This window comes from Hemicordylus capensis, chromosome 2 (assembly GCF_027244095.1).
Source record: "Hemicordylus capensis ecotype Gifberg chromosome 2, rHemCap1.1.pri, whole genome shotgun sequence".
Lineage (NCBI taxonomy): Eukaryota > Metazoa > Chordata > Lepidosauria > Squamata > Cordylidae > Hemicordylus > Hemicordylus capensis.
In genome coordinates this window covers 418,654,337-418,676,227 of record NC_069658.1, presented here as the reverse complement: position 1 = coordinate 418,676,227, position 21,891 = coordinate 418,654,337, and the positions used below count along the sequence as shown (strand labels likewise).

The 21,891-nt window shown below is 42.3% G+C and overlaps 1 protein-coding gene across 8 annotated transcripts in view; it reads right to left on the bottom strand.

Annotated features, from left to right (window-relative positions):
- Positions 1-2,834: 2,834 nt before the first annotated feature.
- TMEM100 (transmembrane protein 100) overlaps positions 2,835-21,891 on the bottom strand; it is a 307,881-nt gene continuing 288,824 nt past the window's right edge. For 2 of the 8 annotated variants that reach the window (XM_053301939.1, XM_053301937.1), the window contains exons 2-4: positions 12,507-12,648; positions 6,784-6,874; positions 2,835-5,282 (exon numbers count right to left, since the gene is read on the bottom strand). In XM_053301939.1, the coding sequence (XP_053157914.1) occupies positions 4,807-5,282; positions 6,784-6,847 (540 nt within the window). In that variant the 5' untranslated portion in view covers positions 6,848-6,874; positions 12,507-12,648 and the 3' untranslated portion in view covers positions 2,835-4,806. Of the gene's footprint in view, positions 5,283-6,783; positions 6,875-9,279; positions 9,332-12,506; positions 12,649-12,976; positions 13,077-17,667; positions 18,032-19,272; positions 19,294-19,600; positions 19,901-21,891 lie in introns of those variants that run through there. The other 6 variants (XM_053301942.1, XM_053301935.1, XM_053301940.1 and 3 more) reach the window with 6 other exon arrangements.

Below are 21,891 nucleotides of genomic sequence, written 5' to 3'. Positions count from 1 at the left end.
CTCTTGTCAAAAGGTTCAGGAAGTGAGCCAAGCAACTGTGACAATAAAGTTGCATTGCTCCCACCCATCACCCTAGAAGAACTGAAGAATTATTGGTTCCTCTCCATATCATTACAAACAAAATCGGCACGCTTTTCCCGCTCCAGTGTATCCAAAGTGGTATGAGAGAGGCATTGCTGCTCATGGTGTATACACTCATCCTACCTGGTAAGCTAGCATCAGTCTGCAAACCTATGAATAGAGACAATTGTTAACCACTGCCTGTCTCAAAGTTTGTTTTCATTGCATGAGATCCTCACAATATGGCCATGCAGCAGGATGCTTCACTAAACAAAGTTCCAGCAGGAAAAATATAACAGGACCAGAATGTATCATTTTTCTTTCCCATGAAATACAACCCAACAACTCTGGCCGCTTCAATAACTGACCAGTCCACTCTGCCTTCCTGAGGTTAATCGCTTTCCTTCTTCTGGACTGGAAAGATACTTCTTTTAATCCACCTGTTCAATTATTTATCATTGCTATGTGTCCTGTTAATTGTCACTCTGTGCAAAGGCTTTATATTGTAAGAGAACACCCCCTAATATTTCTAATGACCTTAAGCAAAGTGATTGACATCAGATACCCATGTCAGATGTTCTGGTGACGCAACATGTTCCCCCAGTAGCAGGAAAGCTTCCTGCCGTGATTAAGTTCGAGCTATGAAAAGTGCTAAAATGTGTGGTCAGCTTTCCTCTGATGCAAGCGATTTTATTATAGCGTCTGGTAACGGCGGAGTGTAGCAACACAAATACAGGCTCTAAACATCCCCTCCCATATGTATAGCTGCTCTATTTTAAATTGCAGCTTGCACTTCACAAGGCCAGAGTCTCAGCAGTGGTGTGTGGTTTTAACATGGACTTGAACTCTGCTGGGGAAGGGATAATAGGGTGGAGGAGCAATACAGTGATGTACCTCCAAGTCTCATTCATGTAAGAGGCCAGCAACATCCCAGGGCAAAAGCCCCAGTCCTTAATTTTGCAACTTGTTCATTGTAGAGTGAGACAGGAAGATGTGTATTAAAATATTGTGACTGGGGAACTATTGGAGCTGGTCTTGCCGTAGTGCACATGTGCACAAATTGTCCCCTTTGCTAAGCAGGGCCCACCCTGGTTTGCATTTGGATGGGTGATGACATGTGAGCACTGTGTGGTATTGCCCTTAGGGGATGGGGCTCAGTGGTTGAGCATCTGCTTTACATGCAAAAGGTCCCAGGTTCACACCCTGGTATCTCCAGGTAGGCCTGGGAGAGGATCCTGACTGAAACATAACTGAGCTAGAGGGACCAATGGTCTGACTCAGTATACAGCAGCTTCTTACGTTCCTATGTAATCCTTTGCAAACTTGCCTATGAGTAGCCCCTTTGGACACTGTGGGAGTTCCTTCCATCATTCACGAGACAGGGCCACAAGTTTATGTGTATGCAGTCAAGCTTTTAATCACCTTTTATATGGCAGCACAAAATCCATACCCTTCAAATGATGAGATTAAAGTCTAATTTTCCTTTGGCTTATAGATATGGAGGAGAAATTAACCCATTTGATGTATTGTCGAACAGAACAATCAAAACCACATTCTTTCTTTGCGATCTGGCAAGATTTAATTTTTTAAAAATAAATCAAAGAAATTATGGTAGAGTATAGCCTGCTTGTTATATTCAGATATGGAAAGATGTGTGTTTTTCATAAAAGACTCAGATTTGTTTGGGTTAATGTGTTGGATTGGTAAAATCTATAATAACAATTGAGACCTGATCTCTAGGAGGCTAACATGTATGTGTTATGATGCTTTCTGTGATATATAAAAAGAAAGGGAAGTCTAGTTTTACTGCTGACCAAGTACTTTTCCATCTCAGTTCTGGGTGGGTTATGGGATATGGTTCAGATCAAAAGCACCTCCTTTAACTTGGGAGCCTTTCCCTCTAATCTCAGTGAGTCTGGGCTGGTTATGGTTACACAGTGGTGAAGAACTGGTGCTCTGCTGCACTCTGTATGATTACTTCATATGTCCCAGAGTTGAGTTTTAATATTAAACACACTATGAGTGTGCCTCAAAGCTACAGCTTCTTCAACAGGCAGGAAGGTAGGGAAAATATGATGGCCAAGTGTCTCTGGAATGGGAGAGTGAGCCTGGGTTTATTGCCCTTCTGAGTTGTGGGAGGGGTCATGGCTTAATGGCAGAGCAGATAGTTTGCTTGCAGCAGGTTCCAGATTCAATCCATGGCATCTTGAATTGTGCACACTGCCCATATGGTGAACACCATGTTTGAGGGGGAGAGGCACATCTGAAAATGCACCACAGGCATGCATTCGTGAATACAAACATGCTCTTGCACAGCTTTGTTTCATTTCAATGGGGATTGTGTAAGTGTTATTTCCAGTGAATTATGCCTGGGAAAGTGGGAGGGAATTGAATTAAAGATGTAAACATCAAACTTGTAAATCCTTGGAAGACCAGGTACCTGCGCATTGTTTCCATGATGGGCAATTTTAAAGCTTCTTTGTACAGTATATAAAGCTACTATTGGAACTGTCTAAGAGGCATGCCCTGTAATTAATGGGACACACTATACTGACTGTTTCAGTAAGCCATTTCAAATATGTGCAGAGGCTTGCATGCTTGTGCACGCTCTTTTTTAAAAACTCAATTTCCCCTCCTGGGAAGACTGCAGAGTAAAGGGGGAAAGAGTGTGGAGCCTACGTACATTCATATTGTCTGTGTGCCTAGGTCTTCCTTGCTGGCCCAGGGCAAAAAAAGCTCCAGATCAGAATGGAAAAGACCAAATTTTCTAAAGCTCTAGCAGCACAGATGGTTTATTATTTTAATATGAAATGTACATTTTTTAAAAAAAACAATTTTTAATATAGAAACCACCCAAAAGTGCGAAGACACTGTTACAATATTTAATTATAGTCAACTTTTCAGCTATGTGCATACCTTGCTGTTTACTTTGGGCAAATAATTACAGATACTGTATCTAGAAAACAGCCCCCCCCAAAAAAGTTCAATATTATTCTTTAAAAAGTACCACAGATAAATATCACAGGGAGGGGGGAAGTGAAGAAATGAGTGAATATCTAAGAACTGGCTGATGCAGCTATTGCAGAGAACTATATCAATCAAAGCCACACAGAGGCTTGTCATCAATTTAAAAAGAAAAAAGAAAAATGCTCCCAACCATTTGGTGGGCATTACTCTGGAACTTCGGATCTGCTCTTATCACATTCTTGATTTTATTCACATTCTTTTTCAATGTTAACCACATGTTTGCCAATACCCTGGAAGGCAACCCAGTCCTTTTGTGCGGCAGGAGCGGGGGGGGGGGCAGACAGAGTAAAGGAACGTTCTTCCTTTTTGGGAAGAGAAGAGGGATGGAGAAAGCATCAATTCAAGGCTGTTTTCCCACATGATGGTGAGGAGGCCATGTTATCTTTGACACTTTTTAAAAAATGTAGTTAAGATGGCATAACCAATGTGGGAGACAACTATTTTTAATTCAAAAGATGGGCTCCAAGCAGAAAATGCACATTACACACACTGAGGCTGTTCTCACGTGCACTCTAACCCAGGCTAAGGAAGCCCAGCCTTGGTTAGGCTGTGCATGAGAACCACCAGGATCGGGCCTGATCCTGGCAGAGCAGCACCGTCTAGCCCTACTTTGAAACCTGGCTCTTAGCTGGGGATAAGGGCTTAAGCGAGCCCTTAACCCAGGCTCCGAGATACTGGGGCTATGTCCAGCCCGAGTAGACACAGAGACGGGGGCCTAGAGTGCCCATCTCCTGGAGAATCCCCCAATACACTGCACATTGTGTGATGCATTGTGGGATACCTACACAGCTCCACCCTGCACCTTGCAGATGTGGATCGTCTGGAATTGCGGTCCATGTTCCCAGCAAGGTCAAGTGCTCGTCGGGGCGGGGGGGAGGTGTGTTCAACCAGCCTTACCCCCATCATCCACCCGCTGCCCGGTTGTGTGAATGACCTCACTTTGTGGAACAAAAGATTGATTACTATTTTTCCTAGCAAACAGCAACTTTGGAAGGTGGATATGGAATAGTGAAGCAGTGAGAAGTGTGGCATCCTTTCCTTGCCTATCACATCTCTTCTTTAGCTTAGGAATTTGCTGCCACAAAATGTAAAAACTGGCCACTGGCTTAGATAGCTTTACAAAGGGGATTATACAATTGTATGATCTGTCAATGACAATTAGCTGCTGCCCAATTGTATACACACTTCCCTGCTTGCCAAGTTTTCCCAGGAGGTATTACGCAAGAAAGGAAATTAAAGCATGCATGTGCACATACGTGTGTGTAATGTGTACTTCCTCCCTTTTGAGTTTGCACATAGCACAAAGTAATGCACATTTATTGGCTGAAGCAAAGATATGATCACTTTCCTATCTTTTACCACAGCATGTTTCTCTGTCTGGGCACTCCTACTTAGCCAGTTTAGCCCCGCTGGTACTTCAAAATAGTGTGCATAAGGTTTGCACTCTCCTTGAAAAATTAACATTGGATCTTCATGCCAGCTGGGAAATTAAACATGAGGAATAATTTGGGCAGGCTGGGGGGCAAAACCCTAGCACGTCATGAGATAAGTTTCTAATAGAGCAAGGACTGATGATTCCCAAACGTTTAGAAAGTCTTTTAGTTCATCTTTATAATTCCAATTCAGCCATTAATAAAAATATCCTGCAGCCCAACTGCAAATAAATAGGCTTGTCCTTTTAGTAATCCATCTATCTTTCATTCTTTCCATTTGCCATTTTTAAGCAAGCAGGCTCCTCTGGTTTGCCACTAGAGCCGTCTGGCTTTCTCGCCTCTTTGCCTTTTTGTTACGCTGTCGGATTTTCCAGCACAACACGCTCGAGGCCAGCAAAAGGAGTCCAGATGACAAGAGGACCAATCCAAGCACCGAGATGATGGAGCCATGGGAGTTGAAGATGTATGCCACAGCTGTGACCACCACCCCGGCAATGAGAATCACCACACCAAATGGGATCGTGCAACGGTAACAGGAGAGTTCGGCTCCCCCTGTAGCAGCGGTCAGCTGGCATTCGCTCACCAAAGGGACGGCTGTGATCCTGCAGGCATTGTTGTTGCTTTTCTCCAGAGTTGCACATTGGGGACATTTGGAGACTCCCAAGATCTCTTTGATAGGCTCATCTGTCATCTTGGAACTATTGATTGGCTTCTGCTGAGTCAGCCTGCAGCCTAGATCAGGTTTTGATGAAGATGCCTGAGCTGTGGAGAGAAAATGCATACAATGGATGGCTATTTATATGTCAATGCAACTAATATGCAGGCTACGTATTGCAGAATAGCAGCATCATGGAACTGAAAGGGACCAGAAGGCTAGCCAGGCCAACAGTGCCCTTTGCCCATACTGCAAGGCATGGCGAGCCACCTATCAACCCATGATGTTCAAATGAGAGTAGGACCCATATTTGCCAGCTCCACCATTTTCCTGGTAGAAAATGAAAAGATGTGCTCAATATCTCTCAATGATCAATCCGAGTAAATTTGGCAGGTATGTAGCATAAATGAAGCGCAACACCATGAGGCACCTGCTGAGCAAATAATTCCAGGTCGCTCAGGCAAGTAGACCCAACAGTGAGAGAAGGCGAAAGCCTGAAGGCCACTACACAATTTGATGGAGGGAAGATTCCTTCTCAGTCCCAAACCTAGCAATCATTCAGACCTCCAGCATGAGGGAATTCCTGCCATAGAAGCCCTGGAAAAATGAGCTCATTGATAGTGGCTGACATACTGCACAGCAATACATCAGCCTGGTAACACTGTGTTTGTGTGCAATTTGCTTTACACAAGTACATTGGACATAATGGGCTCACTCTTGTGTAACACAATTTGCACAAATGGCACAGACCGCAAGGTTCCCAAGTTGATATACTGTTATGCAGTATGTCAGCCAGTCAATGCATGTAGGCAGAACTGGGCCTGCACTCACTGGCCTTGTTGCCAACCTCCACAACTTGATCGAGTTCCACACTGAGCTGACAGGGATGCCATTTAGGTTCTACACAGGAGACCCAATCAAGGCATGGCGGTCAGGAGACACAATCCCACTCCGCACCACTGAGCACTGATTATCCCCAATATTTGGTCATCTGCATTTTTTAGTTTCCCTCAAAGGAAGTTTCATATGCAATTTCACTCCTCCCATCTCCCTGCTTTTAGTTGTGAGTCTTTGATGCTCCAGAGAAAGAAATGTTAAAAGATTTTAAGTTGCCAGTTCACACTAGTCACAATTTGCACAGAAGTGTCTGGTGGCCTACGCAGATACCGATTTGGCCTATGCAGCCTATACCTGTTTACAAACATGCTTATAACTTATTTACAGTTTACATTTGTACTCCACCTCTGCAACATCAGTGAGTAGAAAGAGCAGTATTGTTTGTTCTTCTGCAGGTTCAGTAAAATTAGCAATTCTGCTTGTGGCTCTGTGGGTTATTTGATCAAGCAAGGCAGACCCATCTCCTGCCACCATCTCAGTTGGCAACCTTCCTCTTCTTGATCCCACCCAGTAGTGGAGGAGAGACATGCAGCACATGACTCGATAACAGTTCTTGGGCTTAGCTTTTGAAAAAAGGCATGGGACCCTTCCCTGGATTACAACCTGGCAACCCTGGGGCAGGGGGTGGGAAGAAAGGGGTAAGAAGGAAGAAGACTATTTTCCTGTCCCGAGGTACCAGGATTAAAATCATGGCACAATGCCTTCACTTACATTCTGTGATGGCATCCAGATATCCCACCCAAGATAGAGGCCAGGACTGTCCAGTGCCTAGCATAAAATTCTCCAAGCACAACTTCCAAACCTGCAAAGACACAAAAATCAGGAGTCTTTTTATGCAGCCAGCTGTGCTGATGCGGGTGGGGTGGGGTGGGTGGGTTTCAAACACTGCAATGAGGCAACTCACTTGTTTTATGCTGAAAGTTACAATCCCCTGCTGAGCAAAGATCCACCTTGTAAAATGGTGATTGTCTTGTATTTAGTATGGGGAGAGAAACTGGCCCTATCTAACCACAGCACAGCATCCCTCCAGTGGCTGTTGCTGGTGTCCACCTTCTATTTCTTTTTAGATTGTGAGCCCTTTGGAGACAGAGAGCCATTTTATTTATTTATTTATTTTGTATTTCTACCGTATGTAACCCACTTTGAGATCTTCTGTTGAAAAGCAGTATATAAAGAGTCGTTTTCATAATCTATGATGTCCCTTCCACCCCTCGCATTTAAGCTATGGTAGGCTTAGAATTGTACCCCACTCCAAGTGCAACCCAGTGTGTGATCAAAGCTGAAAAGGAAAGCCCAAGTTTTTAGGATATTAGTTGCTTCAGCTTGTGCTAAAGATAATTTTTGTACAGCAAAGGGTGTGTATGTGCAGAGTAAAACAGAGTGTTTCGCTCTGATACTCATGTCCACTGCTTCTATCTGAATGGAGCTCAACACCTTAATAAGCATTTCCTATTTCATTAAGAGGGAAATGAAAAATGGGGAAAATCTGACACACTGCAGCAGGCATCACACGACTTCTAAGGAGCAACAAGACTATAGCCTTGACCTCCCAACTGTCAGAGAAGCAACTGTTAAGCAATAATTTTTTAATAAGCAAACAAGATTATGAAATGGTGGGATTGGAGTGTTGCTCCTGCATTGCTGAGACAAAAATGACAAACAGCCCTGAATACTTAATTCCCTATGTAATCCGTTCTATCTGGGGCTGCCTTTGTACACAGTCCAGAAACTGCATTTGGTCCAGAATGCGGCAGCCAGGCTGGTCTCTTGGACATCTTAGAGAGACCATATGACTCCCTTATTGAAAGAGTTCCATTGCTTACCGATACATTTTCAGGCAAAATACAAGGAGCTGGTTATAACCTATAAAGCCCTAAACAGCTTAGGCCCAGGGTATTTAAAAGAACGTGTTCTTCACTATGAGCCCCACCACCCATTGATATAATCAGGAGAGGTTTGTCTGCAGTTGCCACCGGCTCGTCTGGTGGCTACTCAGGGATGGGCCTTCTCCATTGCTGCCCCAAGGCTTTGGAACGTGCTCCCTGTTGAAATAAGAGCCTCCCTGTCTCTGACAACTTTTAAAAGGGCAGTCAAGACACATCTATTCACCCAGGCTTTTAATTAGATACTGTTTTAATAGTTTTTAACACTGTTCTAAGTTATTGTAATGTTTTTGTTTTGTTTGTATTTTTTTTACTGTAAACCACCCAGAGACGCAAGTTTTGTAAACGGCACATACACTCCCTTTGTCATACAAAAATGTTGAATGAATGAATGAATGAATAAATAAATAATTTGCTGACCAGTAACATCGTGTAGACAGGAAAGCCAGTATACCCCATGTCGCTATGGTCCCCTGCCCTAGTTGATTCACACCAATCCCCTACATGGTGGTGGTCAACTTATGACCAGTTTACAGCTTGGGAGATCCATTAATGTCAGATCTCTCTGTTGCTACCAGGAGACATTGCTGGGAATTAGGAAGCATAAGGGGCAGCATGGAATGGTGGACTATTTCCAGATCGAAGAGTTCAAGCTCAGTTCTCCCAGCATCGGTCACCCACAACAGCTAAAGCTGTGAGGCAGGACATGACAGGTCTGCACGTGTGCGCTTGGGACCTCTCTCTCTCTCTCTCTCACACACACACACACACTTACACTTCTAATTAAATTCCACTGAAATTAATGTATTCCTTTCATTAATATATTTTAATACTACCCCATCTAAACAGTTCTAGGTGGTTTACAATAAATAAAAACAACAACTAAACAATCAATTACATTCTGTCCTGTGTTTAGGACAGAAACATACCAGGGCACGAGTTAATGAGCCTTGTGCTGGTTCAACTAGTACAAAAGAGTGTAGACTAAAACTGGGCTTGGGAAGGGGAATAAAAACACTACTTCATCTCTTCTGTATTAGGTCATACTCCTGGCTCACACATTTGATAAACATACATCTATAAAAATGCCAGCAATCAACAATGTAACACTGACACTCCAGCCTTTTTCAAACATTGCTTATTTAGATCATTCAGATAAATGAAAAACCTAATGCTTTAAAAAACAAACAAAAACCCCTAATGCTTTCATATACACAAAGGAGTAGTTACGAAACCCAGGAAGTGTTTTACACTATAATGCATCCAATATTGATGCATTCTTTTTATGAAGCCATTTCATTCCACATCCTTTCTGCATACTCACATTCTCATCAGCCTTTGTTCTCACCGACGCATAATAAACAGCATGTCACTGTCTAAATCAACAGATGTCACCAGTCAGTAGGGAAGAGATGCCAACTAAGCAAGACTGAATATTCATTTACGATTTCCTCAGCCAGAGCAGCACTACAGCTTTGCTTACTAAGCTTTTCTTGCAAAAAAAGAGCAAAGGGTGGGGGGAGTGCCCATTGCCTGACACTATTAGTTTATATTACAAATTCTTCGATGCTGCGAACTGAGCAAAGAGTCACTTTTTGAAAGTAGTGATTCTCTTTATTCAGCAGGGGCAGAGCAACTGGCCTTATCCAGCCCCAACACAGCTTGCCACCAGTGACTGTAGCTGGTGTCTAACAAAGAAACATAAGATAAGATAAGAAACATCTCCAGATAAGATTGGGAAAGACCCCTCCTAGCAAAACCTCAGGAGAGCTGCTGCTAATCAGTGCAGACAACACTGAACTAGATGGATCAATCATGGTCTGACTCAGGATAAGGCAGTTGGGTATGTTCAGAGGTCTTGGCACTTGTCTGTTTCTTTGTTAGATTGTGAGCCCTGTAGGGACAGGGATCTATCTTTATTTATTTTCATTTCTCTATGTAAAATGCTTTGGGAACTTTTGATGAAAAGCGGTATATAAATACTGGTAGCTGTCATTGTCGTCGACTTGTCATCCAAGTGTCTGTAAAGATTGTTGCAGGCTACTTCTTTCATGGTTATTGGTTATTCTTTCAGCTCTCCTATCCTATTCTTAGTGAAAATATTTTAAGATCATTTTCCTCAATGAAAAGCAAAGCTTTGTAGAAAAATATCTTCAAACACATGTTCATTGTCCACCCTTTTAACCGGGAATAAGGAAGGGACAATAAATCTGGTCCTTTTTAATTTTTGAAAAATACACTTTCCTTTTTAACAAGACAGAGTTTAATAATGCACAGCTTAAGACACTCCATCATGCGTCTCCAATACAAATCTTAGTTAGTTTCAAGGTTCGCAACAAGAACCTTTTCAACTTCTGTATTATCAGAATGAATTCTCAACGATATTTGCTTGGAGTTGTGTAAAGGCATGGTGAAGCTGACCTTACTGTGCCTTCCCTACCCTCAGATTTTAGCACTGCAGCAAGTGCATGGTCAACTTTGCTGAGTCACTGGTTGGAAACATGGAAAGAGTCCTCCTTTAGGCATGTAGTCGATTTGCCTTTTTATGCACAATGCTTCTTTTAGAAGAGATTGCTTCTCTCAAAAACAGTGCAAGCAGTATCAGAAATGGGTCACCTGCTCCAAATAGCTCCGCATGCAAGTAGGATATTAGGAGGGTGGTAGGGCACATGCTTTGCATTCACAAGGTCCCAAGTTCAGTCCTTGCCATCTCCAGATAAGATTGGGAAAGACCCCTCCTATCAAAAACTCAGGAGAGCTGCTGCTAATCAGCATAGACAAAACTGAACTAGATGGACCAATCATGGTCTGATTCAGTATAAGACAGTTATGTATGTTCAGAAGTCTTTGCATTTATCTGAATCTGGCTCCAAAATACAAACGTAATAGTAAACAAGAATAGTAGCATAGATTTAGCTGTGTTCATGTTTTTGCTATGTCCTTGGTTGGACTTCTAATACAAAGAGAACCACAGATGTATCGTGGTTAAGAGAATGAGCTAAGAGTCTCCACTAGAAGTCCCCAGTTCAAAATCTTCCCTCTGCCATAAACTCAATGGTTTTACCTATGACTGCCCAGTATTGTTTAAAGATTCAGTTCCACACTCATTCATATGTTTATACTGGGTAATACCACCAGCCTTGCAGGGCTGGAAATATTAGTGACATAGAACACATGACGTGAACTGGGCATGCAGGAAAAGAGCTGTGTACATAATTATTATAAGTCATCAAGAGCAATTCTTCAAGGCTGTTCCTGGTCAATCATTGAGAAAAAACTAGGAATTTTATGGACCCAATAACAAACAGATTTACTGTATTTACTACATTCTCTGTATCTCTAATGAAAGCATAGAATTTCACCAGAACAAAAAAGGATCACCCATTTTACAACAGTACAGAGAGGAGCTGAACTGACACTATTAAGCAATTGCAGGTTTCCATTTCAATAATAATAATAATAATAATAATAATAATAATAATAATAATAATAATAATAATTATTATTATTATTATTATTATTGTTATTATTATTATTATTATTATTATTATTATTATTATTATTATTATTATTTCTTATTTATACAGTCAGACAGGTGTTATTGACTGGTTTGTTTTATCCAGACATCGAGTCCTTCCCAAAGACCTGGGATGGCTGATTTTTATTGTCAATGTTGTTGCTGTTGTTACAGATATCGTCGCAGAATATAGGCTGTTCCCAGTAAAGTTGCTTTTTGTAATTGGCTGACAGTGATTTCTGTGGCCCCTATGGTGTTGAGGTGCTCTTCAAGGTCTTTTGGAACTGCACCCAGTGCGCCAATTACCACTGAGATTACTTTGGTCTTTTTCTGCCACAGCCTTTCTATTTCAATTTGTAGATCTTTGTATTTTGTGATTTTTTTCTATTTCTTTTCCTTCTATTCTGCTGTCACCTGGTATTGCTATGTCAAGTATTTTCACTTGTTTTTCTTTCTTCTCGACTACAGTGATATCTGGTGTATTGTGTGGCAGATGTTTGTCTGTTTGTAGTCAGAAGTCCCATAATATTTTTACATCTTCATTTTCTACAACCTTTTCAATTTTATGGTCCCACCAATTTTTGGCTAGAGGTAGCTTGTAACTATGCCACATTATTTCTTCTCCAGGCCCCTTTTGTCTGCTGAAGGACAAAAGTGAAGACCTCTTTTGGGGACCTGAGGTGTTGAGTTGATTAATTGGCTAGACCACTCTGTTAGAAAACCTTTAACCAACTTAAGATGACACCCAACACATGTACTTGTACTCATCATTTTAAATATCTTTTCACATAAATACATGCAGCAGGCACAATCTTAGAAGGGGCACTCCCCACCCACCCAGAAAGAATACCTCTTAAGATGGTGCCTGTTGCCTGCCACGCTGTACACGCACTGCATCTATAACCAAAGAAACAGTGGCTTTCCCCCCCTGCAGAGCCATTGTTGCACTCACATGGGACGTTTATGCAGATTTAAAGACATGAATGAAAACGCCAACAATTAACCCACCTCCCTCCACCTGTACATCCACCTACCACATCTGCAGGAAATCCATCACGGCTTGTTGAGCAGAGAGGCAAAGTGAAGATAGGTGCCCAGAGTTTTTATTCCCCTGAAGGAGTTGCAGCTTCAGGATCTCTTGTTTTTAAAACCAGTTGTATCAAACACAGAAGTGACCTAGGAGGGGGAAAAGGCGGGGGGGGGGGAGACAATCAAAACTCTTAAGGAAGGAAAAACCCCAGGAGTGTGAGCATTCAAAAAAGAAAAGGCTGCTGTTTCTCAGTGAAAGTAGACTGTGGTGGGACACACACACACTCATAGCTTTCAGGATCTCTTCTTCCCAGTTACTGTGGTCAACTGTCTTTAATAAAATACAGTACTATCAAGAATCCGAGAGTCGGGAACTAAAAATTGCCAAATCTTCCAGCCGCCACAGGAGAATTACTCTTATTCCAGGGAAGCTCAACATAACCTCTTCCCCACAGCCAGATTAACAACAGCTTACAAAATAGAAATCACAGCTCCAGAATGCCCACTGTGCTGTTTTTTTTTGGCAATGCTATCCACTCATGCATACTCCATGTTCTTTCAACCTTGCCAATTTGACTGAGAGTCTTCAGACATGACGGAGGTACGAGGAGAATAGAAGCAGCCTCTCTCTGTAGCACTTGACATCAAATTAATCTTTTGCACATCCTTATGTGTGTGGGTGGGGTGGGGTGGGGTGGCGGCAAGCAAGCACATTTCCACATTGCAAGCTTGCACAAGTCCTCCAGAGCTGGTCCAAACATCTCCTCATAGAAGCAGTGGCAGCAAGAGACAAAAATTCAAGGGGGAAGGGGCACAGAAGGTGCAGAGTGCACTTATAGTCTAGCTGTGTCCCACATATTGGATTTCTAAAACAGAACAGCGGGGGGCAGATGGGGGGGAAACTACTTGCCAGGAGACCCCCCTATACTCATTTCCCCTTCCTTCTGAGCTAATGTCCAGGCCCTCCACTTAGCAATGCACCATTTGGTGGTGACGGGAGGGCCAGGGCCCACACTATTTAGGAGAGGGCTCTATTAAAATATGACATGTTAAGAGACAAAAGATTTCTTCAGCACCTGCATTTAAATCTGCCAGAACCTGGAGCGATACTTTCCGTGACACATCTAAGCAAGGGTGAACCAAAGCAATTGTCAACAGGAGCAACAGCTGTGAAACCGCCAGGCAGCTGGGTTAACCTTCTGAACCAGCAAAAGATTTGTTACTAAGCTTACTCAACATTCCTTTGCTATGCATGTGTACTTGTGAAGGATTGTTAGGGCCATTTCAACACTGCAGCTAGGGCTTCTATCTGAGGAGGATAAGAAATGTGTCGAATAGTGAAGACCATCCATTCGGCATTGCCGGTACTGAATCAAAATTCCACAAATGCCAGTTTGGGCCAATTCTGTCCTGTCTTATCTTCCTTGCACATCATCACTGTAACTGCCTGTGATATATCCAAAAGGAGCAGCCTTAACCAGGGCACTTGAAAATATTCTTTCCATCATGCTTTATAATCCAGTCTTGTTTTGTCTACAGAAGCGTTAATAATCTCCCTTAGGCAACACTACAGAGCTCTAGAATGGCAGTATAGAATAGTGGACATATATCCTTTATTTTAAAGAATTGCTTTCCATTATTATTGCCTCTTGCTCTGATCTAGCAATGTGAGGGTGGGACCTGTGGGTGTGTGGACTCCAGGATGCATCTGTGGATCTCCTGTGATGTTGCAGGCAACCTTATTCATTGCAATGGAGGGAGATGCTTCACACATGCAGGAATTCTGTATGTATCTTAAATTCTGGCCAGGGGCATGTAACTGCCCAGGGAAAGCCCTTTATTTCAGAGTACTGAGTTGCAATGAGAGGGATATTTCTCTTCTGCAAAATCTCATGCAGAAGACAAGCATATTACTTCCAAATGAATGTGATTATAATAATCCAAGTAATCCAAAGGGATAATGGTCACCAAGCCTGAACAACAAACTCTTTGTTTGTTCTCAGTCAAGCAAAAGTGAAAGAGTAGAATATTTTAACTGTACATATGTTTCTATACCCCAGGTATCCGAGTTTTCTGGATAAGGCTCTCTCTCCTCCTCACCTCAGAGACCAGCAATCTGCTTAGTACCATTCGGGGAATACTTAAACCCGCTTCAGAGACTACATTTTAGACTTCTTTTTTAGACTTCTTTTTCCTTAGTCGAAAATCCACATGAATAGCACTGTTTGAGTGCTGCCAATGTGTGCATATTGTTTTTCAAAATATATTTTCAAAATATATTTCCCAAACATATTTTCAAAATATATTTCCAAGGCATTCAGGATAGTGCCTATGAGGATTACCCCAAGTTATCATCGTATATATTACCCCAAGTTATCATCGTATATATCGTATATATTTTCAAAATATATTTCCAAGGCATTCAGGATAGTGCCTATGAGGATTACCCCAAGTTATTATCATATATATTACCCCAAGTTATCATCGTATATATCGTATATATTTTCAAAATATATTTTCAAAATATATTTCCCAAACATATTTTCAAAATATATTTCCAAGGCATTCAGGATAGTGCCTATGAGGATTACCCCAAGTTATCATCATAATTGCCCTGGGAATTAGAGTAAGCTGAGAGTACTTGCCCAAGAGGAGCTCTGTGACCAAGTGGGGATCTGAACCCAGGTTTTCCCAGTCCATCTCCAAAACTATCTAATTCACTACACTGTGACCAGGGTAGAATGACATGTTGTACTGGCAAACACCTCTCTTCCAAATGTGTGCCCCCTACTTAATGGGATTGCCAAGTCTGGGAGAATTTGCAGAGAAGAATCAATGGGTGGTGCTTAACGCTTCCTGTGCCCATTGGGTTTTCCCTGTAGATACAATTCCCACCCCAGCTGAACTGGTTTTAGAGCCCAAATTGTTGGGTGGGGGGAGTGTTAAAAAACAGTCTGGAAGGCATTTGGAGGGGAACATTGGCAGGTGCAGGTAGATACTGCCTCCTCCCGCCCATCCGTTCTCCCTTGCAAGTCCAACAAATGAATTAACATTACAAAGCGAAGTAATAGCACAATATGCCAACCATATGTAGTGGAAATTGAAAGATAGGCAGAAACAGCAAAGATCTTTGTACCTTTAAAAAAAGCCTGACTTAGAGACACTTTAGAGAGTGTCTCTAAATGTTCAGTCTACAAAAATGAGAACCACATGGAGAGATGCAACTGACTAGCCTAAAGGCAAAGTGCAGATAAATTGTTTTTACATTTGTCTTTCCGTTCCAGACCAAATCTAACACACTGTTATAGGTGATGAACGGTTGAAGAAGAAACAAAAGCACATGTCAGTTGTTAGACTGATGGGGATCCTTTGACAAATCCAAGTTTCTTCTAAACTAGTCTTGAGAGCAAAGAAAAGCTTATATAATCCCAGAACTCATTTCACCACATTCTTGAAAAAGCCCTTCTCCCACTCTCAACATTTCTTTCATAGAATGGCAAGTTGTGAAGTCATTCCAAGCCCCTCTAGCTACTAGCCCTTTCAGTCATGGTCAGATTATTTTTTTTTCTCTGGCTCCAAAATTCTTTCTTCAAAATCCAGTGGTGGTGTAATGTGTGCTGCAATTACAGTAAGCTCCCAAAGGAAACTGGAAGGGGGTCTCTCTCTCTCCTCTTTTCCAGTTCAGTTTGCATTATCATTGAGATCTAAAAGTGCTTAATCTTAGCTGGATTAAGACCTGACAGCTGGATTAAGACCTGACAGTTTTGTCAGGGAGGCCCGGCCTATTTGCTTTAGAAATTAACCCCAGTGCATACTTCTGCATGCATCATCTCCAAGGTCTGCTCTGGGGGCAGGCAATCAGGCATGATGATCCAGAAGGCCCAGCACTTACAGGCCCTAGAAGGGCTGTCGCAATCCCTGTACTGCAGAGCAGACTGGAGATAATCAGACAGGATCAATGTATGTAGGTAGAGATAAGAAGCTGCCTTATAAGAGTCAGACACATCTGGCACAAAACTGTCTAAACTGAGTGGCTCTTCAAGGTTCCAGACAGGAAGCTTTCCAAGTCCTGCCTGGAGATGCCAGACACAGAACCTGGAACTTTCTGGATGTAAAACATGTGCTCTTCCTCAAAGCTACAGCCCTATCACTCCAATGTGGAAATCTATGGTGCCTGGTGCCTCTTTTCAATGGTCTTACTTACACAGACCTCAACATCTGATACAGCTCTATAATGCTAAATCTGTAGGTGAAACTGCTCACTGGGCAAGTCTAGTGCCAAATCCAGATACACTTGGAAAGTGCAGGCTTAGCGTCCCTTAGAATAAAGTTATAGAGAGTGTATGCAAACATGCTTATGCAAACTAGGGGACAGGATGTTCTAGACTAGATGAGCCTTGTGTAGAGCTCCACAACTTTGGCCCTCCTGCAAATGCTGGACTACAACACCCATCATCCCTGATTACTGGACACTGTGTCTGGGGAAGATGGAAGTTGTTGTCCAACAACAGCTGGAGGGCCAAAGTTGTACAGCCCTCCCTGACCAAGCAAATTGTCTGGATGCATCTGATGTTAACATATTCTTGAAGCTATGGATGTATGGACCAGATCAGTAACTCGATGGAAATTCCAAATGGGCCAACCTCAGGTTTCTTAAAGGAAGTGTGATCAAGCGGAGAGGGAGGGGGAGAATATATTAATGTGCATATTACTGTGATGTTTGCAACATAACGGAGACTGCAATCCTAAGCATATCTACTTTAAATGACTCTCCATTAATATCAAGAAGACTCATCGTCTCTGAGAAAACATAGGCTCAGACTCAGACTTCTTTCACTTCCACAGACTTCCCTTAGTCCTTCTGCCACAATTCTCTGCATTATAAGAACACCCCTATCTCATTCTGTGTCTAACCTATTTCACGTCATCTTTAGGACCTTTTTTTAAAAAACTCAAGGCTGGAGGCAGACTAATAGCTTTTTAAAAGAATGCGGAAAATGGCACAATTGTGAACGTGCACGATGCATATATGTCTTCCCTATGATCCTCTCCGGTCAAGCAGGCTTTTGAAGCACTACAGAAACCTGCAAAACCTGTGAATATAGAATGCAGTGAGAAAATAGTGTAGGGAAACAACAGCTCTACTATTTGACCTTCCACACTTACCTCTCCCCATCATTTATCTTCGGGCTCTTTCCAGATCTACCCTTCCTTTATCTTACTGACTCCCCTCTTCCACCGTCTCCTTGTTTTCTTCAACCAAACCCAATACCCATTCTCAAATGCAGACTCCCCTATATTTCACTGGTCCATCTAAATTAAAACTGCAGGTCTTCCAGATGCAACTATCTGCAGGGGTTACACAATTTTGAGCGGTAGTAGCAGCAGCAATCAAAGTCCAGTTTGTGCAAGGATTCAACAGTGCTCAACCCCAGAACCTGTTTTCAGGCTGGGACTTAGCCATGTGAAGTACAAATAAAAGTGCCTCTGACCATATGAAGAATAAAACCTCTCATTCGTGAACAGCAAAACTCCACACAACAGGAATTAAACAGAAGGGCAAGAGGGCGAGACTTCCAGGAAGGCACAAGGCCTGGCTCCTCTTCAAGTATTAGTAATAACTGGCAGGGGAAAAAAAATCTTGCTGGCAATATTTTTCAGCATCAATAGTGAGCTGATCTTTTGTATGTTACTCACAAGTAAGCCCCAAGTTCAATAAGACTTATTTCTAAGACAGCATGCATAAGACTGCAGCTCTACAGGAAAAGTTTGCAAAAGTGATACCAGCAAAAGGGGACACATTGCCTGCACACCCATCTTCCAATCCTATCTGAACAACACAAAACAGTCAAAATAATATGCTTGTTTCTGTGTAAGAAGATTGCTGTGTGCAAGAAAGAGCTTCCCTCCTCTCCTTTTCTACCTTGCTTCTTCTTTGCCCACCCTATTTTTTTTTCTCCTGGAGCCATTTAGGAGTATTTGATGTCTGGAGTCAAACCACAAAAAGAGCTAATGTACTGATCCTTTGTAAACCCCAGTCGTGTGCATTCTCTCTCTCTCTCTCTCTCTCTCTCACACACACACACACACACACACTTCATGCCCTCCCCAATAACTTTTCCCTGATCTCAAAAATATTCTCTCGACCCATATTTTCCACTTTAGAACAGCAAAAACAGCGCTTGTATATAACAATCAGCAAGTGCTAGGCTACAGACAGAGATTTCGGTTCCAGCATAAGATTATCATGGGAATTCACAGGGAAGTGAAGCTTTCCACTTGGGAATTCTTGCGCCCCATTACCCTGGAGGAGAGAAACGATTCTTAAAATCGAGGTTAGTGCCGTTTCAGCGTTAAGGAAGAATGATGACAATTCCAATAAGCGAGCTCCAGTCTTAGAGCATGATACTGTGCCGGTTTACTCTGAAGTGAGTTCCACTATCTTCAACAGAGCTTATCCTAAGTGTGAATAAAATCGCAGGTTTCTAGTCCTATAGGACAGCGTGCAGCAGGACTTGGAACTAAAGGAAATGAAATGAAATGAAAAAACCCACTCAATCTAAAAACTTCCTAGAGAGAAACGCGAACTGTCCATTTTTAAACAAGGGGAAAAAACCCTCTAGGTTTTTTTTTTTTTTTAAATCACAAGCTGTTTAGTGGAGAGAGCCACAATAAACTTCACATTTTCTGTTACGGCACCACAGCATGAACTGGTAACATAACAAGCAGGAAAATATTAGTCTGATGGGTAGCGGGGAATGAAAGGAGAACCTTCGGTACTTCTCTGTTTAATAGCCGAGCACGCTAGATCGAAGTTCTGTCTAATTCGCTTGAGAAACAAAGGAAGAACGACCCCACTTTCAAAGTTTCGACTGCGATCAACCAATAATACCCTTTCGCTGTTTTGCATATGTTTTGCAGACCTTCGTCCTTCATAATCGCTCGTCAGGCTCTTCCCCAGCTGCTCCGGGGAGACCCAAAAGCTGGAGCAGAAACAGCTCCTTTTTTAAATAAATACATAAACGCTCCCCGGAAAGTGCCACCAAGCGCTCCCTTTAAATCAAACCCAGGAGTCCAACCCGCCGTGCGCGCTCCTTACCTTCGCTCAGCCACTCTGGAACTGAATAGACACTTGCCGAGCGCTCAGAGAAGAGAGAGGGGAGCAAGGGACTGTACACAAAGTGCTGAGCTTTTTTCTTTCTTTCAAAAAGTCAAGGGATCGGAGACAATTTCACAAGATTAAAGGAAGAACGTCTCTGGATGAGTTTCTCGAGCAAGAGCGTTTTCGGATCAAAAGTAGACAGACTCTGATTTAAACAGAAAGGTTCAGAACTGCCTTTTCCCCCAGGAGGGGGTCAGGCTGTTTCACGTATGACAACATCCTACTCCAAATTCACTTCCTTTTAGAAAAAGAAAGGAAAGATTGTGCGGTCGAGTCGGTGTCGACTCCTGGTGACCACAGAGCCATGTGGTTTTCATGGTAGAATTCAGGAGTGCCTTCCCATTGCTTTCCTCCCGCGCAATATTATTTGTAGCATGTGCAATTGGAAACCACCATGACTGGTCATGGATTCACAGTGAATTACATAGACGCTGGATCATCCCATGTCTATGTCTATGTATAGGATTCATGTAAATTCCTAGGAATTTTTGTTGGCAGATCTATATTGATACGAATATGAAGAAAATTTATATACCGCTTTTCAATAAAAGTTCCCAAAGCGGTTTACATCTAGATAGATAGAAAGATAGATAGATAGGCTCCCTGTCACTGTTCCCTCTAAGGTGTTCGCGCATGTGAGCGCTCACAATTTTTGGATGTCCGCTCAGTTCATTTTAGATCCTGCTCAGGTTGAATCAGGAAGGCCCCATTCTGAATGCATGTGCACACACATTGCCTTAATACTGCTGCCCAGAACAAAACTCATTCCGCACAGAAATGAAAAAAATTAGAGGGACCACTGCTCCCTGTCCCCAAAAGGCTCACAATATTTAAAAGAAACATAAGACAGACACCAGCAACAGACAGGGGAGGAATGCTGTGCTGGGGTGGGGGTGGATAGGGCCAGTTGCTCTCCCCCTGATAAATAGAGAGATACTTGTATTTATATCAGAGTATACATTACAAATTAATTTAATATTTAGATCATGATCTGCTCTTGTATCTATAATATGAGCATAATTTGGCCTGCCTTACAGGACTATTGTAAAGATGACTAAGATATTGTATGTGAAGAACTCTGCACAACTGGAAAACCCTGTATGACTGATGGTAATACTGCACTCTTCTCTCTGAAGGTTCAGAGCAGTTTCCTTCTATGGGTTTTCCACACAGTCTCCTATCCAGACATTTTCAAAGCCGAGTCTCTGCTTTGGTTAAATAACAAAAAACAATTCTACTGGAACTGTGTACACATTGGCTTGGATTTCTCTTGATTACTGTCAGGGCACTGCTGTGTTTATCTCTAGGTAGCTACAGTTCTGCATCTAAAAGCCTGGGAATGCACTATATTCCGGCTGTATGGCGGTTTTCCAAATTGCATGGCAAGCAAACCTGGATTTGCCCCCCAAGTGTTCACTTAAAGTTGAAAGAGAAGACCTAATCACACATTATGTTCAACGCACGTACAGTCTGTGTACAATGTACACACATCAATCTGTACACATGTACATTCATTCACGCATTATGTTCAGTGCGCATACAGCTGTACCCTTTCTATCTGTACCCTGCCTTTGAGGGACCTGTACTCAGATTCACTTTTAAAATGAAAGTATGTTATGTTCTCGCATAAACATGTACCTGTGTACAGACACCTGAGCACACATACAGCTTAATGTCTGAATAGAGCTAGAGTCACAGCTAAACCTTATACAATACGTAAGTTTTCCATTATCTGTTTGTCACAAGCACAATTATAAAATTTAGCTGTACCTGTTAAACATCATAACACATAATTTGGCGTGACTTTAAGTATGTTATTTGCCCTTCCACCACCAGCCCCTTAGTAAACTGCAAGTGGCCCTTCAGACTGGATCCTTTCTCTCCATGTCCTAGACTTGATTAAAATTCTCCATAAAGAAGTTATAAATCTTTGCCTCCTCCAAAAAAATATTAGAAGGGCAAATGACATGTTTAAATCTCAGATCATTTGGCCCTAAGATATACGTTTGAAAAATATAATGTGCAAAGAGGCCCTCAGTTCCAGTACCAAGAATTAACTGCTGTATCCAGTGTGGTGTAGTGGTTAGAGTGCTGGACTAGGACCGGGAAGACCAGAGTTCAAATCCCCATTCAGCCATAATACTAGCTGGGTGACTCTGGGCCAGTCACTTCTCTCTCAGCCTAACTTTCACAACAGGGTTGTTGTGAAAGAGAAACTCAAGTATGTA